The sequence below is a fragment of the Danio aesculapii genome, chromosome 6, assembly GCF_903798145.1.
Source record: "Danio aesculapii chromosome 6, fDanAes4.1, whole genome shotgun sequence".
NCBI classification, from domain to species: domain Eukaryota; kingdom Metazoa; phylum Chordata; class Actinopteri; order Cypriniformes; family Danionidae; genus Danio; species Danio aesculapii.
The window spans coordinates 30,108,147-30,134,418 of NC_079440.1; the positions used below are offsets into that span (position 1 = coordinate 30,108,147).

Genomic DNA, 26,272 nt, shown 5'->3' on the forward strand with positions numbered 1-26,272 from the left:
TTACACACATATGAGTGACACAGTGATTAACTTGTCTCTAGTATGTGACTACACACAAAAGTCCTGCTATACCAAACCATGTCCTTGAACACCATGATAGTGCTACACACAAATGAGTAACAAAGTGATGAACTGGTGTGTATGGATTTGCATACACAAGTCTTGCTATACTTAAACATGTCTTTGTAGAACACGATGGTGTTGCACACATATTATTCCTGCTATACCAAACTATGTCCCTGTACACCATAATGGTGTTACACACATATGAGTAACACAATGATGAACTAGTGTCTATGGGACTACATACACAAGCCCAATTATACCAAACCATGTCCCTTTATACCATGGTGGTGTTACACACACATATGAGTGACACAGTGATGAACTGGTGTCCATACGACTACACACACAAGTCCTGCTATACCAAATCATGCCCCTGTATACCATGATGGTGTTACACACATATGAGTGACACAGCACTGAACTAGTGTGTATGAGACTTTATACACAGGTCCTGCTATACCAAACCATGTCCCTGTATGCCATGATGGTGTAACACGCATATGAGTGACACAGTGAGGAACTGGCATCTACAGGACTACATACACAAGTCCTTTCATACCAAACCATGTCCCTGTATACCATGATGGTGTTACACACATATGGGTGACACCGTGAGGAACTGGTGTCTATAGGACTACATACACAAGTCCTGCAATTCCAAACCATGTCCCTGTATACCATGATGGTGTTACACAAATGTGAAACAGTGATGAACTAGTGTCTAGGGGACTTTATATACTAGTCATACTCTACCAAACCATGTCACTGGGTCACACACATATGAGTGACCCAGTGATGAACTGGCGTCTATGGGACTTTATACACTAGTCATGCTATACCCAACCATGTCCCTGTATACCATCATGGTGTTACACATATGAGTGATACAGTGATGAACTGATGTCAATGGGACTATATACACAAGTCCTGCCATACCACACCATGCCCCTGTATACCATGATGGTTTTACACACATATGAGTGACACAGTGATGAACTGGGTAGGGTTGCACCAGCTGTTTGTAAGTTCTTTTTTAAATTCAAATGAAAGGTCCACACTAGAGGCTTAGTAACTTGTCTTTGTCTTGGAACACCGTCATGATGTTACACATATATGTGAGACATAGTAATTAATTAGTGTCTATGGGTCTTTATACTCTAGTCCTGCTATACCAAACCATGTCCCTGTATACCATGATGTGGTTACACACATATGAGTGATACAGTGATGAACTGATGTCTATGGGACTACATACACAAGTCCTGCAATACCAAACCATGCCCCTGTATACCATAATGGTGTTACACACGTGTGACACAGTGATGAACTAGTGTCTATGGGACTTTATATACTAGTCATTACCAAACCATGTCCCTGTATACCATGATGTGGTTAGACACATATGAGTGACACAGTGATGAACTTGTCTCTATGGGACTACATGCACAAGTCCTGCTATACCACACCATGTCCCTGTATACCATGATGGTGTTACACACAAATGAGTGACACAATGAGGAACTGGCGTCTATGGGACTTTATACACTAGTCATGCTATACCAAACCATGTCCCTCTATACTACGATGGTGTTACACACATTTGAGTGACACAGTGATGAACTGGTGTCTATGGGACTACATACACAAGTCCTGCTTTACCAAATCATGTCCCTGTATACCATGATGGTATTACACACATAGGAGAGATGCAGTGATGAACTGGAGTCTATGGGACTACATACACAAGTCCTTCAATACCAAACCATGTCCCTGTATACCATTGTGGTGTTACACACGTGTGACAAAGTGATGAATGAGTGTCTATGGGACTTTATATACTAGTCATACTCTACCAAACCATGTCCCTGTACACCATGATGTGGTTAGACACATATGAGTGACACAGTGATGAACTTGTCTCTATGGGACTACATGCACAAGTCCTGCTATACCACACCATGTCCCTGTATACCATGATGTGGTTACACACATATGAGTGATACAGTGATGAACTGATGTCAATGGGACTATATACACAAGTCCTGCAATACCACACCATGTCCCTGTATACTATTATGGTGTTACACACATATGAGTGACAGTGACGAACTGGGTAGGGTTGCACCAGCTGTTTGTAAGTTTTTTCTTAAATTAAAATGAAAAGTCCACACTAGAGGCTTAGTAACTTATCTTTGTCTTGTAACCCCATCATGATTTTACACATATATGAGTGACATAGTAATTAACTGGTGTCTATGGGATATTATACACTAGTCCTGCTATATCAAACCATGTCCCTGTATACCATGATGTGGTTAGTCACATATGAGTGACAAAGTGATGAACTTTTCTCTATGGGACTACATGCATATCCTGCTATACCACACCTTGTCCCTGTATACCATGATCGTGTTACACACAAATGAGTGACACAGTGAGGAACTGGCATCTATGGGACTTTATACACTAGTCATGCTATACCAAACCATGTCTCCCTATACCATGATGGTGTTACACACATATGAGTGACAAAGTGATAAACTTTTCTCTATGGGACGACATACACAAGTCCTGCTATACCACACCATGTCTCTGTATACCATGATGGTGTTACACACATACGAGTGACAGTGAGGAACTGGTGTCTATTAGACTACATACACAAGTCCTGCTACACAGAACCATGTCCCTATATACCATGATGGTGTTACACACATGTGAGTGACACAGTGATGAACTAGTGTCTATGGGACTTTATACTCTAGTCCTGCTATATCAAACCATGTCCCTGTATACCATGATATGGTTACACACATACGAGTGACACAGTGATTAACTTGTCTCTATGGGACTACATACACATCTACTGCCATACCAAACCATGTCCCTGTATACCATGATGTCGTTACACACATATGAGTGATACAGTGATGAACTGGGTAGGGTTGCACCAACTGTTCGTAAGTTTTTTCTTAAATTAAGGCAAGGCAAGGCAAGGCAAGTTTATTTATATAGCACATTTCATACACAGTGGCAATTCAAAGTGCTTTACATAAACAGGAATAAAAGAAACAATTATAAGAGAAATAAAAACAAACATAAAAATGGTAAGAATAAAAATAAAATAAAAGCTGATAAAATGTGTTATAAAAGAATTAAAAAGAAGAGAAAAACATAGTAGTCGGACGTAGCACAGTGCTCATTCAGTAAAGGCACAGCTAAACAGATGTGTTTTCAGTCTTGATTTGAATGTGCCTAATGTTGGAGCACATCTGATCATTTCTGGAAGCTGATTCCAGCAACGAGGGGCGTAGTAGCTGAAAGCCGATTCACCCTGCTTTGACTGAACTCTTGGGATTTCTAATCTATTTGATCCTAGAGATCTGAGTGATCTGTTAGGTTTGTATTCAGTGAGCATATCTGTAATGTATTGAGGTCCTAGGCCATTTAGTGATTTATAGACCAGTAATAATACTTTAAAATCTATTCTAAATGTGACTGGGAGCCAGTGTAAAGACCTGAGGACAGGTGTGATGTGCTCTGATTTCCTGGTTCTGGTCAGAATTCTGGCCGCAGCGTTCTGGATGAGCTGCAACTGTCTGACTGTCTTTTTGGGAAGGCCAGTGAGGAGGCCATTACAGTAATCCACCCTGCTGCTGATAAAAGCATGAACAAGTTTCTCTAAGTCTTCACTGGAAACAAAGCATCTAATTCTTGCAATGTTTTTGAGATGATAGTATGCTGATTTACTAACTGCTTTGATATGACTATTGAAACTCAGATCTGACTCCAGAGTCACACCAAGATTCTTGACCTTATGTTTTGTTGTTTGACCCTTAGAGCCAAGGTACGCATTCACCTTGAGAACCTCATCTCTGTTCCCAAACGCAATGACTTCAGTTTTCTCTTTGTTTAACTGAAGAAAGTTTTGGCACATCCAATTGTTAATTTCATCAATGCATTGGCAGAGGGTGTCAATGGGGCTGTAGTCATTAGGCAGTAAGGCTAGGTAGATCTGAGTGTCATCAGCATAGCTGTGGTAGGAGATTTGGTTCTTTCTCATTATTTGGCTCAGAGGGAGCATATAAAGGTTGAACAGGAGTGGTGCCAGAATCGAGCCTTGTGGGACTCCACATGTCATGGGTGTCCACCCTGACCTATGGTCACCTATACTGACATAGTAACCTCTTCCTTCAAGGTAAGATCTGAACCATTTGAGGACCGTCCCAGACAGCCCAACCCAGTTTTCCAGCCTATCCAGAAGTATGCTGTGATCGACAGTGTCAAATGCAGCACTGAGATCGAGCAGTACCAGCACTGTTAGTTTGCCTGAATCTGTATTTAGGCGGATGTCATTGATTATCTTTATAAGGGCGCTCTCTGTACTGTGATGTGGTCTGAAACCAGATTGAAAATTGTCCAAACACCCCTTGTAGTTTAGGAACTTGTTAACCTGGTTAAAAACAACTTTTTCAATGATTTTGCCAATGAAAGGGAGATTCGAGATGGGCCTGTAATTGCTCAATATGGTGTTATCCAGGTTGCTCTTCTTCAAGAGGGGTTTAACAACTGCAGTTTTAAGTGAGTTAGGAAAAATCCCCGAGAGAAGTGAAGCATTTACCACTTTTAGAAGATCCATTTCTAAGCAGGTCAACACCGTTTTAAAGAATGATGTGGGGAGCGTGTCAAGACTGCAGGTTGATGTTTTCATAACTTGCACGATCTCTTCTAAGATTTTGCCATTAATTGCCATGAAATCGGACATAATGTCTGATTTCTTAAGTTGTGGTTGAGCTAGTCTGACGTCGACACAATTTGGCTGATTGGATGAGCTGATTGCCTTTCTGATATTATTGATCTTGTCAGTAAAGAAATGAGCAAACTCATTACATTTGCTTTCAGAGAGTAGCTCACTGGGAATCCGACTGGGGGGGGTTGTGAGTTTCTCTATCGTTGCAAAGAGTTTACGAGCATTGTTTACGTTGCTGTTTATAAGGCTTGAAAAGAAAGTCTGCCTAGCAGTTTTTAGTTCCATATTAAAAGCACGAAGACTGTCTTTATAGATATTATAATGGACTACTAGTTTCGTCTTTCTCCACATACGCTCAGCTTTTCTGCACTGTCTTTTCGTCATTTTTAATTTTGGGGACTTAGTCCAAGATCCCCTTTGGCTGCTAGTTATATTCTTGGCTTTAACAGGAGCAATGTCATCTATGACATTCTTAACTTTAGAATTAAACAAATCAAGAAGAGAATCAACAGAGTCTGCAGATATACTTGGTGCTAGCGATATGGCCTTCATAAACTGTTCATTAGTGTTCTCATTTATGCATCTCTTTCTGACAGAGACAGATCTGTCTTTAATAGCTGGAGTGATCAATATATCAAAGAAAATACAGAAATGATCAGATAGTGCAACATCCTTAACAACAGTTGATGAAATGTGTAAACCCTTAGTTATAAGTAGATCAAGAGTGTGTCCACGATTGTGTGTGGGTTCTTGAACATGCTGAGTCAGATCAAAAGTGTTCAAAACAGTCATCAGTTCTTTTACAGCATTGATTTCTGGATTATCAATGTGAATATTAAAATCCCCAGCAATGGTAAAATAGTCAAATTCAGAGGTTACTATTGATAACAGCTCTGTAAAATCATCAATAAAAGCTGGAGAATATTTTGGAGGTCTGTAGATAATGATCAGTAAGATACGTGGAGCACCTTTTAGTGCTATACTCAGATATTCAAAAGACAAAAAGTCACCAAATGACACTTGTTTACACTCATAGACATCTTTAAACAGGGCAGCAATGCCTCCACCTCTCCTATTGGCTCTGCAAACACTCAAAAAGTCAAAGTTTAAAGGAGCTGTTTCATTCAGAACTGCTGCGCTACAGCTGTCATCTAGCCAAGTTTCATTTAAAAGCATAAAATCAAGGCAATTTGAGCTGATAAAATCATTGACTAAAAGTGACTTATTGTTGAGTGATCGGATGTTTAAAAGTGCTAACTTAACAGTTTTAGCTGTTTTTGCTACAGTAGTCTCAGATTTATATTTAATAGACACAAGATTTGAGTGATTTGCTATACGGCCTGAAAAAGTCTTCGGTTTTCTGTCACGTAATACAACACATATATGTGTAGAGAAAGCTACAGGCACACTGGGTTCCTGCTTGTTCTGTAAACATCTGATAAAGACACTGTTATCTAAGCAGGCACCCGAGACACATCATGGAGAGCAGTTTTGTTCACCAGCTGAAGATGGTGCGTTGTTGTTTGGGCCCTGGCGGTGGGGCAAATGTCGGAGGGCTCTTCCAGGTGGGCTCAGAGGTGGTTGTGGAGCAGGCCGCTTTTTGGTTGGTAACTGGGGGCTTGCGGCGATGGAGTGTGAAAGTTTAGTTCCAGCATGCACCAGTTCCTCCATCTTTTTTGAGAAACCCAAGAGAGGCGAGCAAGGTGATAATGGGAACGTGTCTGGCGACAGAGGCTGTGGCTCTGGAGATTCTGGGTGCTGAAATATGTTTTCCTGGGTGTTTTCCTGAGGATCAGTTTTTAGTGACGAGACATGATGCTGTTCTGATGCGTCACAGTCTGTCTGTGTTGAGCAGAGGGCCAGCGATAGTGTCTCTATCAACAGTGGGTGTTTTGGCTGCGTGGCGTTATCACTGTCCTTGGGTGATGCGTCAACCCCAAGTCCACTCGGGAGCTGATTTGAGGTCCTGTGGTCATCCGGACAGATGCTAGGTGTGTATGTGCCATTTGGATTGAGGTCAGTGGCACATACAGCTGATGGATGATGGAGGGAGAAGAAGATATTGTCCTTTAGCACCTTTGCACCAAGTTTGTTTGGGTGAAGGCCGTCTGATGTCAACAGTTGTCTTTGGTTCCAGAAGAGATTGAAGTTGTCAATAAAATTCAGTCCTTTCCTGTTACATGCTTTCTGCAGCCATACATTTAGACCAAGCAGCCGTGAAAACATGTTTGTCCCTCTTGCAGGGAGCGGTCCACTGATGAACGGCTGAATTTTCACTCTTTCAAATGTTTCCAAGAGCTCACAGAAATCTCTCTTGAGCAGTTCTGACTGTTCCTTTCGAATATCATTCTTCCCCACATGGATGATAATCCGTTTTGCAGTCTTGTGCTTCTTCAGAATTTCCTTAAGTTCTTTGTTTACATCAGAAACTGTTGCATGAGGGAAGCAGTATGTCATTGTAGATTTGCTCCTAAAATTCCTGATTATTGAATCTCCTACAACTAGTGTTCTTATCTCAGGTGCGATCGGAGCAGAATGCCGCTGTCTAGTCGGCCTTGAGCCTCTGTTCCATGCAGAGTTAGCTGCTGAGTCATGCGATCTCTGTCTGACTGCATTTGGGGATTCTTCACCCATATTACTCAGTACTTCATATCTGTTCTCAAGCTGTATTTGAGTCCGAGCTGTATTTGGGGTAGAGGACGCTAATGCGGCAGCATATGATCTGACCCCACGAGTACCCTTTGGTCTCGCACCTTGTTTATGCCAATGCTCATTTTCCACAGCTTTAATCTGTTTTTCAGTGCTCCAAATAGTGGTAGGAATAGATTTATGGGACTCACCGGCTATTTGCTGTGAGCGTCCACAATGACGCTGCAGTTCTGGTTGGATCGCAAGTAACTTTGTTTCAAGAACTGCAATCTTTTGTAGAAGTTTGTGGCAGTTTGTACAGCAGTGAGAATCTGAATTAATCCGATCCAGAGGCATTTTCACAGCCGTGTTTTCCCGTCTCAGGAATGTGAGCAGCTGATAGCTGGTAGCGGGAGGATTGTTTAGACGATAATTCCCCTCTTGTTAGTAAAGCTATATTCCAGAAAGTTTGTAGAATCGATGCTGATCTTCAAGCTGTGTCGTTTGAGCACTGTGCTGATAGGCTCAAGTTAAAATTAGGGTTTAAGATATAAAAGCAAGTGAGCAGAGAGCGGAGCAGTAGGCAAAGACGTCCGAACAGTAGCGAAGCAGGAAGCAGGAAGACAATTAAAATGAAAAGTCCACATTAGAGGCTTAGTAACTTGTCTTTGTCTTGGAACGCCATCATGATTTTACACATATATGAGTGACATGGTAATTAACTAGTGTCTATGGGTCTTTATACTCTAGTCCTGCTATACCAAACCATGTCCCTGTATACCATGATGTGGTTACACACATATGAGTGATACAGTGATGAACTGATGTCTATGGGACTACATACACAAGTCCTGCAATACCAAACCATGACACTGTATACCATAATGGTGTTACACACGTGTGACAAAGTGATGAACTAGTGTCTATGGGACTTTATATACTAGTCATACCAAACCATGTCCCTGTACACCATGATGTGGTTAGACACATATGAGTGACACAGGGATGAACTTGTCTCTATGGGACTACATGCACAAGTGCTGCTATACCACACCATGTCCCTGTATACCATGATGGTGTTACATACAAATGAGTGACACAGTGATGAACTGATGTCGATGGGACTATATACACAAGTCCTGCAATACCACATCATGTCCCTGTATACCATGATGGTCTTACACACATGGGAAACAGTGATGAACTAGTGTCTATGGGACTTTATACACTAGTCATGCTACACCAAACCATGTCCCTGTATACCATGATGTGGTTAGACACATATGAGTGACACAGTGATGAACTTTTCTCTATAGGACTACATGCAGATGTCCTGCTATACCACACCATGTCCCTGTATACCATGATGGTGTTACACACAAATGAGTGACACAGTGATGAACTAGTGTCTATGGGACTTTATACACTAGTCATGCTCTACCAAACCATGTCCCTGTATACCATTTTGTGGTTACACACAAATGAGTGACACAGTGATGAACTAGTGTCTATGGGACTTTATACACTAGTCATGCTATACCAAACCATGTCTCCCTATACCATGATGGTGTTACACACATATGAGTGACAGTGACGAACTGGGTAGGGTTGCACCAGCTGTTTGTAAGTTTTTTCTTAAATTAAAATGAAAAGTCCACACTAGAGGCTTAGTAACTTATCTTTGTCTTGTAACCCAATCATGATTTTACACATATATGAGTGACATGGTAATTAACTAGTGTCTATGGGATATTATACACTAGTCCTGCTATATCAAACCATGTCCCTGTATACCATGATGTGGTTAGACACATATGAGTGACAAAGTGATGAACTTGTCTCTATGGGACTACATACACAAGTCCTGCTATACCACACCATGTCTCTATATACCATGATAGTGTTACACACATACGAGTGACACAGCGAGGAACTGGTGTCTATTAGACTACATACACAAGTCCTGCTACACCAAACCATGTCCCTGTGTACCATGATGGTATTTCACTCATAGGAGAGATGCAGTGATGAACTGGAGTCTATGGGACTACATACACAAGTGCTGCAATACCAAACCATGTCCCTATATACCATGATGGTGTTACAAACATATGAGTGACACAGTGATGAACTGGAGTCTAAGCGACTACATACACAAGTCCTGCTTTTCCAAACCATGTCCTTGTGTACCATGATGGTGTTACACACATGTGAAACAGTGATGAACTAGTGTCTATGGGACTTTATTCACTAGTCCTGCTATACCAAACCATGTCCCTGTATTCCATGATGTGGTTACACACATATGAGTGACACAGTGATTAACTTGTCCCTATGGGACTATATACACATCTACTGCCATACCAAACCATGTCCCTGTATACCATGATGGTGTTACACACATATGAGTGACCCAGTGATGAACTGGCGTCTTTGGGACTTTATACACTAGTCATGATATATCAAACCATGTCCCTGTATACCATGATGGTGTTACACACGTGTGAATCAGTGATGAACTAGTGTCTATATGACTTTATACACTAGTCATGCTATACCAAACCATGCCCCTGTATACCATGATGTGGTTACACACATACTGTATGAGTGACACAGTGATGAACTGATGTCTATGGGACTACATACACAAGTCCTGCAATACCAAACCATGCCCCTGTATACCATAATGGTGTTACACACGTGTGACACAGTGATGAACTAGTGTCTATGGGACTTTATACACTAGTCCTGCTCTACCAAACCATGTCCCTGTATACCATGATGTGGTTACACACATATGAGTGACACAGTGATGAACTGATGTCGATGGGACTACACACACAAGTCCTGCTATATCAAACCATGTCCCTGTATACCATGATGTGGTTACACACATATGAGTGACACAGTGATGAACTGATGTCTATGGGACTATATACACAAGTCCTGCTATACCAAACCATGTCCCTGTATACTATGATGTGGTTACACACATATGAGTGACACCGTGAGGAACTGGTGTCTATGGGACTTTATACACTAGGCATGCTATACCAAACCATGCCCCTGTTTACCATAATGTGGTTACACACGTATGGGTGACACCGTGAGGAACTGGTGTCTATAGGACTACGTACACAAGTCCTGCAATACCACACCATGTCCCTGTATACTATGATTGTGTTACACACATATGAAACAGTGATGAACTAGTGTCTATGGGACTTTATACACTAGTCATGCCATACCACACCATGTCCCTGTATACTATTATGGTGTTACACACTTATGAGTGACACAGTGATGAACTGGGTAGGGTTGCACCAGCTGTTTGTAAGTTTTTTTCTTAAATTAAAATAAAAAGTCTACACTAGAGGCTTAGTAACTTATCTTTGTCTTGGAACGCCATCATGATTTTACACATATATGAGTTACATAGTAATTAACTGGTGTCTATGGGACTTTATACTCTAGTCCTGCTATATCAAACCATGTCCCTGTATACCATGATGTGGTTACACACATATGAGTAACACAATGATTAACTAGTGTCTTAGGGACTTTATACACAAGCCCTGCTATATCAAACCATGTCCCTGTATACCATGATGGTGTTACACACATATGAGTGATACAGTGATGAACTGGGTAGGGTTGCACCAGCTGTTCGTAAGTTTTTTCTTAAATTCAAATGAAAAGTCCACACTAGAGGCTTAGTAACTTGTCTTTGTCTTGGAACACCGTCATGATGTTACACACATATGAGTGACATAGTAATGCACTGTTGTCTATGGGACTGCATACACAAGTCCTGCTATATCAAACCATGTACCTCTATACCTTGATGGTGTTACACACATATGAGTGATAAACTGATGTCTATGAATGGATGGATTTATGGATGGATGAATAGATGGATGAATAGATGGATGAACAGATGGATGGATGGATGGAAAAAAGACATGGATGGATGGATGGATGGACGGACGGATGGACAGATGGATGGATGAACAGATAGACAGATGGATGGAAAAAGACATGGATGGATGGATGGATGGACAGATGGACGGACAGATGAACGGACGAATGGAAAAAAGACATATGGATGGATGGATGGATGGATGGAGAAAAGACATATAGATGGATCGATGGACAGATGGAAAAAAGATTTATGGATGGATGGATGAATAAAAAGACATGGATGGATGGATGAGCTGTAGTTAGAATCATAGTTCATGGTTGTGTTCTACTAAGCCCTATTCATATAGAACGTTCCAACATTTAACATAAAAAAAATACATTAAAGCAATCTCTTTTACGTCTAATTTGCTTTCAAAGTACTTTTTGCAGTTCAGTTTGAGCAATCATCATACTGACACTTGTGCTCCCTTCGTAGTGCACTTTGAAATCATTTATGCCATGTTGAATTCAGCCGAGGCTCATGACAAAAGCTATAGGTGACCTTTGGAATGCAGAATATACATTATGTCTCCAAAGCTTGGGAAAACAAAAATATATTGGCTACGTTAATGGTTTTAATTTATAGTAGCCTTGGCTATTTATTAGGAAATGGATGTACTGTATATGACATGGGCCTATAGGCTAGAACAGGGGTCACCAATCTCGGTCCTGGAGGGCCGGTGTCCTTGCAGAGTTTAGCTCCAACTTGCCTTAACACACCTGCCTGGATGTTTCAAGTATACCTAGTAAGACCTTGATTAGCTTGTTCAGGTGTGTTTGATTAGAGTTGGAGCTAAAATCTGTAGGGCACCGGCCCTCCAGGAACAAGTTTGGTGACCCCTGGGCTAGAACATTGCTAAAGCAATGATATGAATGTGTCAAATTTGTAAAAAAAAAAAAATATATATATATATATATATATATATATATATATATATATATATATATATATATATATATGTGCACGTAAAGCAATAATTTGCACAAAGAAAAAAGTTATGGGGATTTTCTCCTGAAAGTAGTTGCTACTCCATCCCATTTAGAGCATCATTATGGACATTTTACTTTATAACTAATGTAGTTCAAATGATGGATCTGTGACAGAGCAAGTAAAGTTTTGGGAAACACTCGTCACTGTATCGTTCTTATACCAAACGATGCATTGTACTATGATTGTGCAGCCAAGAGTTACGTTGTTGTTTGGGAAATGCACCCCTGTGCTGTTGTGTTGGCATTTCAGTTACTGCAAACTCCCCATGCTGCATCATTGGAAAAAAAAAATATTACAAATGTGTTAAATGTGTTTGTAGTTGTGTAAAATAATGTGTGTTTTCGAAATTTAAAGTTATTAGTTTTGTAAAGCAGAGTGTCTTTTGACTTAGTTGGTTACCTCAGATTTAGGCTTATTAATTAGCATGTGATTCAAATGGTGTGGGACACAGAAGATAGACTCAAGCTATTTTGCCATGCTTGAAGCTTAGAGGTGGAATATAATTAAAGTTAGTTTCTGTGTGCACAGGAGGAACCACAAACCATACCTGTGTCTGCCAGAAAACAGGAGTTGGTGTGCGGTTAACGGTTAAATGTTGGAACAGTTCACTTAAAGTAATCTTATTTGCACCAAATCATGGAAATGGTCCACATATGAGTTGGTCACGTAGTGTTTTTATGCATTTAATCACTCACTTTTCTGACACACATACTCTAAATGACCCTCAATAAGCAGATCTAATTTCTTAGAGTTTCTTGAATTTTTTTTTTTTTACCTGCAAGCACAGTTAATATTCAAATTATTTATAATGTTTAAAGTAGCTGACAATAATAACTATTCTTAAAAATAGGAATTAATCTGCCTTGTTTTTAAACTACGCAGTGCTGTGGCAGCTTAATTAGGTCTACTATACTATGCTGACATTTATTTTTCTGAGGTGAAAAAGACTTGGGAACCACTGGCTTAAACCCTTGAGTACTGGAATCTACACTGTTGTGATGTCACAATTGCATTGCATTCATTGCATGTGTGAGATTGAGAGAGTGTATGGGTGTTTCCCAGTACTGAGTTGCGGCTGGAAGGGCATCTACTGTGTATAACATATGCCAGAGTAGTTGGTGGATCATTCTGCTGTGGCGACCCCTGATAAATCAGTGACTAAGAAAAATGAATGAATGATTAAATAATAAAAATAAAGCTGCAAGTAGCGAAGAAAGAGACCTCCCTGTGGCAATGATTTGCAATGAAAGGGTGGCGCTATGACTGTGACTCAATATCGGAACATAGATGTCTTCAGGAGAGGAATCTCTGTTTGTGAATTTTCAGGAAGATCAGACATTATGTGGCTGAGTTATAAGTACTTCCTCCTCAGTGGCGAAGCACTGAACTTTATCAGTCTGCCACGGACACGCCCTTTGGCGAAAACTATGGATCATCACAATTTATCATCACAAAGGCCTTTGGATTATACTAACAGAACTTGGATTCAATCTGATAAAATTGCTTGTAGGAGTTTGTTACAGTGTAAAACATTTCATTTAATGTAGCCAGCAGGTGGCGCTATAACTGTAACTGGATATTGGCATGTAAACGTGTTCAGGTCAGGACTGTTATCAAACACGTGAATTTTGAGGCAGATCGGATCATGCATGTCTGAGTTATAACAACTTCCTGTTTCGTGGTGAAACATCAAAGTTTGTGAGGTCACCACGGACCCGCCCTTCCACGAAAACTCTGGATCTTCACAATTTAACATCGCCAAGGCCTTTAGAAGACAAAAGCCAATTTTGGTGTCGATATGATAAAATCTCTAGGAGAAGTTTGTTAAAATACAATGCCTGGAAATGGCAAAACCTGCACTTTTTTGAAAAGGAATTTAAAAATATCCCACTTCCTGTTCACGTTTGGATTTCGCTCCAAGACACTTTTTTGTAGGTTTTGGCATGTTTGATTTGTGTGTTAATTTTCATACATGTGCGTGAAATGTAGCTAGGGGGCTACTCTGTCAAACGCACATAGGTGGCGCTGTCGAGCCATTTTGCCACACTCTCTTCCAAAGCCCATATCAAACGTAAATCTACACCACTTTTGGCGTGTGTACAAAGTTTTGTGAGTTTTCGAGCACGTTTAGACCCTTAAAAATGCTATTCATTAGAAAAGGGAAATTTCCCGGGAAATTGTAAACATCACATCATGGTTTAAGGGGACAGTTGTAAAATTTCCCGGGAAATTGTATTGTATGAAGACATCACATCATGGTTTAAGGGGACAGTTGTAAAATTTATACACATGCACATCATGGTATGTAGGGTCAATTTTTCAAATGCCTAAAAAACTAATAAGGGGCTTTATTAGGAGTCATAAAACAACATAGTGGGTCTCAGAATTACAGGGTCACGGAAGTGTCCCTCTATACCATGGTGACCCTGTAATGCTGGTGAGTAACCTGGTCTTTTGACCCTGTAAACCATGTATACAAGAACACACACACACACACACACACACACACACACACACACACACACACACACACATATATATATATATATATATATATATATATATATATATATATATATATATATATATATATTATATATATATATATATATATATATATATATATATATATATATATATATATATATATATACACACATATATATATATATATATATATATATATATATATATATATATATATATATATATATATATATATATATACACACACACATATACATATACACACACACACATTACATTTGTTTTCTTATCATTTTTTTGACCATCCCTTTCAAACCTGCACAAATCCTACACATAGGTATGAAGTCCCATGAGGGTGAATAAATAATGTATGTTCATGTTTTTGGTTGAACTACACCTGTAATGTCAGCCAAGTATGAATAATATCACTGACCTCTGGGCAGATGGGAGGTAAAGGTGTGTGGAGTAGCAGGAGCTCCAATCTGTAGTGGTGCACTGCCCCTGAAGATCTGCACATTAGTGGCCATTAGCTGATGCAGGTTACTCTGTCCCTGGAGAAACATTATTCATGTCAAAAACGTTTCTACAAGAAGCACTGTGTGTAATATAAAGCAGGGGTTTTCAAACCTATTATACAAGCCCTGAAGCCACTAAATATTTTGTATAGCTACATCCCGGTTTGCCTATTCATAAAAAGAACATTTGAGTGCATAACAGAAGAGCAGGCAAGCTTTGAGACAAACTACTTCCTCAATCAATCAAACATCTTTAAAATCCTCCACATTTCTTTCATGATGAATCTAATTCATTCGAGATCAAGAAGCAAGACCTTCTTATGTTTGCATTATTGCTCATTCACAATGTTGTTACAAATAAAACAAAAATTAATAAAACAATATAATTTTTTCCTTAATGTTAAATGTTAATCAGACCATTCTACTGAAGCCTCTCCACTTAACCAATAGTTTCACATACCTGCCATTTAGTTGTATTTAAATCCACAGTCAACACGCAATGTGTTATGAGTAACATTAGCCGTAGCCGTGTGACCGGAACTGTACTTCTGTACTTCATAGCTGATCTGTGCATAATCTTTTCCAGAAATAGGTGAACACCGCCCAGGTAATTGATTAAAACACACTTGATGTGTGACAATAATAATTTTTCTGAACACTATTTAGCACGCATATCAAAGGCACCTATGATTAGGGCTGCTCGATTCTGGCTAAAATGTGAATCACGATTTTTTTTTGCTAAAAGTCAAGATCACGATTTTCTCACAATTCTGTAAATGTATGACAAATGTCTCATGTTACCAGTGACAAAAAATTGTCTAATAATGTTGTCTATGAGAATGGTCTAATAAGAATTATGAATAGCTGTATTCTGATGTCAACAGTTTACTGTGCATTTACAATCAAGACAAATTTAAAGTCGACCAGTCGACTATTCTTTACAAAATGTAGCATTTTAACCAACAGTAGACATACACATAGGCCTAATATTATAATTGTTGTTTTACCATATGCTTGATAAATAACAATAATAATAGCCGACTCATATTAACCTTTATTTTACATCTACAGAATCGTGAGAAAATCGTGATCTTGATTTTAAAAATCACGATTCACATTTTAGCCAGAATTGTGCAGCCCTACCTTCAGTACATGAATGAAATCCCCTGATTTAAAGAAATTGTTCTGAAAGGTGTTGATAGTAAACAGTGTCTGACCTGCTGACCACTGATGGTTGCCACTGGTATTGAGGCTGGAGCGATGCTGCTCTCGAGGGGAACAGTGATGTGTCCAGACACTTTGGCTGGAACAGGAATATGTCCTTGGCTCACTGCCGGAGCAGGTGCTATGAGACGACTGGGCATTGGTGGCTTCAGGGCCTGTAGAACAACAAAAATAATACATTGACTAGGCTTACTACTAGCATTAAATGTATCCCAAACAAACAAAATTTGAGAGGAAACAGTGGCAAAGTGAATTTTAAGACAATAATCTAGTCAGATTTAATATCTTGTGTATGTATATTTATTTTTTATACCATTTTTCAAAATCACTAGTAGTTTACTATCCACCTTGAACTATTTTCTGTAAATGTGTGAGACTTCATTAGTTAGTGTAGGGAAATAATGAGAAGAATTTTAAGGTTCTGTATGCGCTAAAACTGCTTGCAGCAGTATATTTACAAGTATACAGTACATTAAAATAATATTGTAATTGCCAAGAAATAAAAGTTTGTAAGATAAGTGCTAATTTAAAATAATTGAACAGCTTAAAAGCTGCTGTCAAGGTAAGCAAACCCTGTTAAATCCACAAAAGGCCCTTTCCATTCTTAGGTGAAAAATGAGGAAAGGGACTACATGATGATAATAATAATTATAATTAATCTAGATTAGTTCACAATGTTAAATCACCATGTCTGGTTAGGACTAGCGATGCTCTGATCAATCGCCTGGAGATCAGTATAATTAGATAAAATATCCTGGAAATCATGGAGAAGTGAGTGAATTAGCAAAAGAAAAGATTGCAAGAGGCACAGTGGTGTTCTGAGCTTTACATTTGTTAGGTCAGATGATTAGCACAGTAAACATAACTCGAGTGCACATCCCCTGTCTCTCTCATCGAGCGATCGAGCTGCTGTGAGGCTGTCCGGAGCATAGAAGCTGCGGTCACAGACATGCTAGTTGAAGAGCAAAATATTGGAATAGCCTTGTATGTATTTAGGCCTTTTTACATATATAAAAACTAAAAGTTCTGTGTTTTTGACTATTTTATCAATTATTTTCAGCAAAGCTGCTTCTGACCATGTTATATAACAGTGTTATACGAGTTATAACGGTGCTATAACATGTTATAACAATTATAAGTGACATGTATAGGGGATTGTATGGAAGATCCTTCATTTATTCTCTTATGTAAGGAGAGATTTCCACTTAAGTGTTATACTTAGAGGGAAAATGTGCTTTATGCATTATAAAGCTTGAAGAATCAGAATCGGTACTCGGTATCGGCCGATCACCATGACAAAGAATCAGTACTCGGTATCGGCTGCGAAAATCCTTATCAGCGCATCCCTAGTTAGGACACACCATTTTGCCCATAAGCTTGAAAAATACACATCAAGCAACTTGAGGGTAGAGTACTCGCTTACTAAAATTGCAATCAATCACATTGTTTAACTGTACCTGAAATGTTGATACTACGACAAAACCTTAGTACTGCAGATATTCATTCATTTTCCTTCGGCTTAGCCCCTGATTTAACAGGAGTCGGCACAGCAGAATTAACAGCGAACTACTCTGGCATATGTTTTATTCAGCGGATGCCGTAATAGCTGCAACATAGCACTGTGTTAACAGGACTGCAGATATTCCAAATGAAATTACCTTTACTGTGCCTTCAGTGAGACTTTGTTGCTGGCCCTGCAGTAAATGGACTGATGGGGTGGCCAGAGTCACCGGAGGGCTGGGCTGAATCGGCACATGCTGGGGCAGAGCAGGAGGCTGGCCAGGAGCTTGGACTTGCGGGTAAGGTCTGACCACCACCGTCTCCTGCTTATCATCACGAAATGAAGCAAGTCCACCTGTGCTGCCACTGCTACTGCCCAATGGAGGATCCTGAGGGTGATCCACTTCACGGCTGCTGTCCTCACTGCCTACTGGAACACATTTTGACATGTTGTCAGCAACCAATTTATGACATGCCCAAACTTTAGATGCCAAATGTACAGATATTTCAGAATAAAGTTCTGTGAGATTTGCACTTAGTAATTCATAGTTCTCTTAGCTCATTTGGTCTGAGCCAAAAAAGAAATCTACACATTTAGCATTGATTTACTTTGTTTGCATTCACAATGTCATTTTTAAGAATGGACCCAAAGAAAGAACAGCTTATATATTTTGTGACCAACCTTACTGAACATCTAAAATCTCCATATTTTGGACAACGGATTTGTTGCGCAAGAGACTTTAAAGATATGCTCAACAAGTTTGTGAAAATAAACAAAAGAAAAAGAACAATAAGGTTTCTGGATTAGATCACAGTAAAAAAAAACGTATAACACTTGACTAAATTTGAGATGAAAATATTTCTCCTTTTCTGACACATTCAAGGGAAGCTACTTTTGTATGTTGGGATTTCTTTTTGTCTATTGAAAACTGATAATGAATTTGTAATTGTAGGAATTTATTTTTATTCAGCAAAATATCATAAAAGCAAAAATCAACAAAATTACAATTTTGCAGATCTGCATAAATTGCCATATTTGCTATACTGCATAACTTGTCTTTTCACCACAAACATAATTTCATATAGCAGCAGATTTTTAATACATAAATTGAAATTATAAAAAAATAGCTTACTGCTATTATATATAATAGCCTGTGTGTGGCAGCATTGCATTGTGTCACCGTAAATGAGTCTGCCTATCTGGTTTTGGGATATTAAAAAAAACAAGCCTTTATTCGTTTTTGTTTTCTGGTGATTTTAGTTTTTGTTTTTCAAAATAAAAAATGAAAATTACATTTTTGAATTTAGTTTTTCCGTTTTTCACCATGAAAACGAAAAACGGGTCGTTTTTTGATTTTTCGTTTTAAAATTCAAAAACGAAAAATGCATTGAATTTCAATTTTTGTTTTTTAATTTTAAAATGAAAATCAGAAAACGACTCGTTTTTCATTTTTCAATATCTGTTTCTAAAATGAAAATCCAATGACCAAAAGATACACAGACCCAAGTGCAGCCATTGTATTTCCAGTGTTTGAGCTGCTGTGACGCGAGTGGAGCTTTCGCCTCTATCTAGTGTCTCATCCAACCTGACCTCTCATGGAAGCTCCGTGAGTCTCTGCAAATTTATACCGGCTCAGCGATCCCCAAAAATGAGTTAAAACGCCCGGAAATCATAGCGGCGAGAGTGAATGAGCAAGAGAACAGATTGCGAGAGGCACGGTGATGGTCTAAGCATTATATTTGTTAGACTAATGAATAGAGCAGTAAAAGATATCGCGAGTGCAAATCCCCCTCTCTCTCACATTGAGAGATCTGCCGTCAATGGTCTTGCATGTATTTAGGCCTTTTTACATAGAACAACTGAAAGTTCAGTGTTTTTGACAATATTGCAAGTTCACTAAAAGCTGGCTGGAATTATTAGATAAATACAACTTAATTTATTCTTAACATGAATATTTAATAATATAACATGTCACATACTTATTGCAGTAAACAGTCGTTTATAGACCTATTTCCTTTTAGTAAAGGAGTAGGGGAGAGCGAGGCACAAAGTAATACTTTTTGGTTTTGGTCAAATAATGAACAAAGTAATGGTGTTTGACAAAGCATAATTTTGCCAAGAACACACAAGCCTCTCCTACAAATGAGCACTGAAATTTTGATCGCCGGACCTATGGTTTCTGTGCAGTATTGCCAAAGTGCCAGGAGTAAAAACGTTACTATTTACCCCACCTGCAGGGCAAGTTGTAACAGACAGGGGGTTAGTTGTAACACATGCATAAAAAGGCAGATTTCACACAATTAATTAAAATCCAGCTTACTTTTAACAGTAGCTATATTTCCTCAGTAATTGGCCCATTTCTTTTTTATTCTACATAGCACAGTATGTTTATGTATTTATTTGTTAATTGGATAAACACATTTGAATCTATTTGCATTATTATCCATTATTATACAATGTATTTATTTGCATTATTAGCAATAAAATAATTTTATTTCTAATAAAAAACATTTTTATTTAAAAAGTTCTCAACATTACACTCAAAATTCTAAAAAGAATTTGTTAGTTTAGTTGGTGTCCAACAGTGTGTGCCTTAATTGTAACACCCTGTTACAACTAACCCCGCTGTGTGGTGTTTTCCTCAAAACTGGCTAGCAGTCACTGTGTGTGTTTTATATCTTTCAAAATGGTTTCATCTTTTAGCCTAGAAGACGGTGAGCACAACAATATAAATTTTTACATTCATACTTTCACAGATTTAAAAAAATATATATATATATCGAGTATAATAAAAAAATGTTTTATGCTGCAAAAATGGTTTCTCTTGTGTTTCTCATCCAAATTTCGCTGAACTTTTTCAATAATTGGCTGGAAGACATCTGCCGACACTGTGGTGAAAACCTCGGAAGCATGCCATGGTTAATCCTGAGCAAATACCTTCAAACTCTGTGTTACATTTAACCCCGCGTTACTTTGTGCCCCGCGCTCCCCTATTAAATTTATAGGTCTGCATTTTAACTTCTTATGCATCAAATGCAAGCTCCAAACCTTTTCTTGATTGAGACATGTTCAATTGTTTTTTCATCATTTGCAATGTTTCCAAATTGCATTGTAATTTTTCATTATTTTTATATCTGCGTTGTATTATTTTCTGTGGCAGTTCATTGCGCTGTGGCAACCCCCTGATAAATAAGGGACTAAGCCAGAATGGCTGAATTGAAAATGTGGCGCTGTGGCAACCCCCTAATAAATAAGGGACTAAGCCAGAATGGCTGAATTGAAAATGAATGGATGAATTATTTTCTGTAAAGCTGCTTCTGGCCATGACACGTTCACACCTAAATGGCTATAAGAGACGTGTTTAAGGGATTATATGCAGCATCCTTCATTTATTCTCTTAGGTAAGGCAAGATCTTCTCTTAAGGTTCATACTTAGAGGGAAAATGTGAGGGGGCCCGTGCCCCCGTGACAACAAGCTTGGCCCCCCTCTAGCCCCCCTAAATTTGGATGGGTATTTTTGTGTCAAAACGCCACGGAAAAGCGAGATCAGCCATTGGTGGTGCACGCTTTCAGTGTTGCGCGCACTCGCTCTCTCTGTTTCGTGGGCTCTCGCTCTCTCTGTCAGTGACGGTGCTGCGAGCATCAGTTTCCCGCATTCATCAAAAGTTAACCCCCAAATTGACACAGGTAATAAAAAGATTCAACTTCAGTCATGTTCATGTTGAGAAACCTATCAAAATGTCCACTGTTGATTAAATTAGACTTCTGTTTTCAATGACGAATTCAAAACTTTTAATATAGGAAGTCCTCGGCTATGCAGCGGTTATTATTAATCAGAAACTGAGTGTACATAGTTTTACGTTAGGAAATGCAGTCTTGAACTTATAAACAGTCGGCAAGTACCGGAGAACAGATGTAACACATTGATCCAGTTTACTTTTCAGTCACACTCATGTTAAAGTCATATTCAACTCACTTTTCAATTCATTTTTGATTTCAGTCGTGACAAAGCACGAGTCATCAACACATGATTTATTACAACATGTTTTTAAACATAATAGTTTAACTAATTTCTAATAACTACTTTTTTATCTTTCCCATGGTGACAGTACATAATATTTTACTAGTTATTTAGAAAGATAGTTGTATTCATACAAAGTCCTTTTAAGTATTCTACAGCCTTTGATTCAGATTAAAGTGTAATTTAAAGACTTAACTAGGTTATGTTAACTAGGAAAGTTGGAATAATTAGTCAAATTATTGTATAACAGATTTGTTGAGTAGACAATCAAAAATATACAGTAAATATTGCTTAAAGGAGGCTAATAACACAGACTTAAAATTGTTTTTAAAAAAATTTAAAACTGCTTTTATTTAAGAAATAAACTGTAAGTAACTGAATTATTATGACTCCAGTACTGTGAAAATCTCCTTGGTTTGACTTAGATCACTTGGGAAACATTGTTTAAAATTAATGGGAGGGCAAAATAAATTGACTTCAACTGCATCTGTTAAAGTTTACAGATGTAAAAATGTGCCTTGATGTACCTGAATGGCAGAAGTGTGTTACCCTACAATACAAAGTTACTTGTCAAATAAATGAACATGAAAGATTATTTTGAGTTTAAGTTATTTATTAGCTTATTTATGAAGACAGGGCAGTGAAGTCCTGCCCTGTCTTCATAAATAAGCCAGTGGGTAGCACAATCGCCTCACAGCAAGAAGGTTGCTGGTTCGAGCCCCGGCTGGGTCAGTTGGTGTTTCTATGTGGAGTTTGCATGTTCTCCCCGTGTTGGCGTGGGTTTCATCCAGGTACTCTGGTTTCCCCCACAAGTCCAAAAGCATGTGGTACAGGTGAATTGGGAAAGCTAAATTGTCTGTGGTATATGAGTGTTTCCCAGTGATGGGTTGCAGCTGGAAGGGCATCCGCTGCGTAAAACTTATGCTGGATAAGTTGGCGGTTCATTCCGCTGTGGCGACCCCAGATTTATTAAAGGGACTAAACCGAAAAGAAAATGAATGAATGAAGGTTTATGACGACTGCAGAGTGATGCATTAAAAAACTTTGAATAATTGTTTAAGTAGTTTGTGATGTATGTTAAAGTGTGCCCCCTAAAAGTACAAGTGGCCCCTGCCCAGCCCCCCCAGTTACTCTGGTCTAGAATCGCCGCTGCCTGCCAGTTCTCTTAATGTCTTATAGTAACATCTCCAATTTCGGTTGAAACAATTTGTCAGAAAAACTACAGCCTGTGCTCCATCTTTTAATAATCCTATGATGAGACACGTTTAATTTAATAACGTTTGATAAGCAAAAGTCTTTACTAAACTCTCTCTAATAATAATAATAATAATAATAATAAGCATTATTTTAGCATTACACTTTCAGGCCTTTAGCCAGCTTATTGAAAGGAGGGGTTATTTGTTTTCTGAAAACTTAATTTTTTTGCAGTGATTCAACTGATTAAATATTCATTCTGTTTAATTGAGGTATAAATATTACATTTTAGTGACATATTAAGAACTAATTTTTGCTGGATTATCTTGTTGGACGGTTATTATAACTAAACTTTTTGATGTACCAAAAATATTTCATACCATTTTGTCAAATTGCTTTATTTACACATGTGCACATAGAAATTAGAACTTTAAAATCTTAGAATAAAGAAATGAAGAGTTCAGATGCCAAAACCTCTAAATGCCATGTAAAATGAGCATTTTTCTCAGCCTCGTATATTTATGTTCAGTTATTTCACTTTAAAGGCAATGGAAAGGACGTATTGTCACTATAAAATTAAAACCACTGAGTCCACACACAAGAGTTGGAGAAAAATGCTAATTTTAGAAAAAATATTAAATCGTATTTAGAGGTTTTTGCATCTAAACTCTTCAAATATGAAAATATACATATTTTTAAAATACAATTTTAATCGTATTTTTTGGGGGGAAATCTGTTAAAACTTGATTTAAATTAAAACCTGAAGCCTATTGGCAAACAACAAACTGGCCAGTGCATTCAACCTTCCTCAGTGAGAATTTGGCCATTTGAATAATAAGATAAATTCAAACATAATAATAATAATAATAATAATAATAATCCAATTTTTGGTCTTTCAAACCACCTGAACCCCCTTGGCTACGTGCCTGACTATTTAATTTAACTTAATAAATTGTATGATAATTAATAATATATTTTAATAGCAGTTAAATAATGAATTGCAATATATAATATAAAAAAACAATATTCATTCTTGGTGGGGGTGTGGGGGGATTGTACTCACTCGTCCCCACGAATGTCAAGTGCAAACCTACGCCCTTGGTGTTCAATAAATAAATAAGTAACAACTTTGCTTAATCGTTGTAACAAAAGTGTACAGACAGCAACATATTACTTATAGTATTACAACATATTGCTATGGAGTGGTGTATCACTGTGCTCCTACCTGAATGTGTTCCTGCACCGCTGCTATCTGCAGAAGCCTGACCCGGTGCAGCAGGAGCAGCAGCAGAGGGAGGCAGAGCAGCTCGAGGAAACTGCTGAGAACTCATCTTCTGTCTGTCAGCCAAGAGAAAACACCAATTGCAGTATTAATATCTTACTGTACTAAAGTCCACTGAAAACATCCCACTTTAAAAAGAGCCACAAGCAGTGTGTTTAAGAGCAGAGACTTGTGTTCACTTCTGGGCCACTGTCCGACAGTTTACTTCCAACCCGCCTGCACTATTCAATCCTAATTATTCCGATTTGATTATTATTATTATTATTGAGTGTCTAACTAGGGCTGGATGTAAATGAGCGTTTGTGGCCTCGTTCCGGGGCAATGTTTGAGATCCAAACTCAACACAACAACAGAGTAAAGCACATGTATGATCATGTGTCCGCATACAAAAACACGATCGAAATAAACCAACTAACGTTACAACTACAGTCGATGCACCACAAATAGAAAACATCATCTTCATTCGCCTTATTTCGCGAATAATTAAACATAATGCGACTTAAAACATAATTCATTAGTAACGTTAACGTTAAAAGCGCGATAAACACTAGCTGATGTCAATAACTGTCACTTTTGGTGTTATATTGCTTGCTTCATCAAACCGATCGGGATGCAGTAGAAAACAATACAAATAGCCATAATTACAGAAGAAATGTTACAGATCAAAACAAAAGCCTTATTTTTTTCACTGTTCCACTGCTGGTTTCCAAAAGCTAATGTGAATTTGTTTACAAAGTGCAAGTTACATGCACGAAACACCAATGTTGTTGCATTGTAACAACATGTAAACGTGCTACAAATACAAACAAAGCTTATTAAAGCAAAAGACAAGAAACAATGTAAATACTACTACCGTATATCTGAAGCTATTCCCACAACATAGTGTGAAATATGCATCAACTAAAAAGTACAAAATGGCGGACCGGCGCGACCAATTTCAAAATAAAATCCTCATTAGAGCGTCCACGGTTTTTTAATTTATTTGTGTTTTTATCTATATTTTTCTATTTGTAAACAAATTATTTTAAACATAATTAAAATCAACATTAACATCTAATACTGATGATTCCAGTTTAAAGCGAGAAAAAGATGCAACAAAAATGTATACAAATAAAAAATAAATATGTAAATAACGTCCGGGACAACATAAAAACCAATGCATGCGCTTCTCAGTTAAAAAAAAAAATTAATTTGCCATTAAAAACATACATTTCAGAATTTTAAACGGCTCGAAACTTTGACAATCATTCCAGTGATATCCAGACCAGTGTAGCCTACCTACATTTAAAAAAGATATACTCACCAACTAAACAAATAAATAAGAAATAGTATGAGTAACTTTTCATGATAAGTGAAAATAAGTTATTACAAAATAAATATTAATAATATAGTTGATTGATTGTTTGTTTTTTGTTTGCTGCGAGTTCGGTCAACTTCCTTAATTATAACGGGACTCTGTAAGTGAATAGCTCAAGTTATTGTAATGCTTCCTGTTTGTAAAACATTGTGGGTTTGTTTTTTCATGCTGCTAAGAGCACAATTGTTCACAGGAGACTATTTCAATATGGAGTGAGATTTGTTTCTTTATTATTCAATCAAAATCTAGAATCTTGCAAGTTGAAATGTTTTGCTTGCGCATTAAAACGTTTTAAA

At 38.1% G+C, this 26,272-nt stretch overlaps 1 protein-coding gene across 3 annotated transcripts in view; it reads right to left on the reverse strand.

Moving 5' to 3' along the window:
- sap130a (Sin3A-associated protein a) overlaps positions 1-25,519 on the reverse strand; it is a 61,569-nt gene extending 36,050 nt beyond the window's left edge. For 2 of the 3 annotated variants that reach the window (XM_056459933.1, XM_056459931.1), the window contains exons 1-5: positions 25,473-25,519; positions 24,563-24,675; positions 18,280-18,551; positions 16,615-16,776; positions 15,316-15,433 (exon numbers count right to left, since the gene is read on the reverse strand). In XM_056459933.1, the coding sequence (XP_056315908.1) occupies positions 15,316-15,433; positions 16,615-16,776; positions 18,280-18,551; positions 24,563-24,675; positions 25,473-25,516 (709 nt within the window). In that variant the 5' untranslated portion in view covers positions 25,517-25,519. The remainder of the gene's footprint in view (positions 1-15,315; positions 15,434-16,614; positions 16,777-18,279; positions 18,552-24,562; positions 24,676-25,472) is intronic. The other variant, XM_056459932.1, reaches the window with a different exon arrangement.
- Between the last annotated feature and the right edge of the window lie 753 nt (positions 25,520-26,272).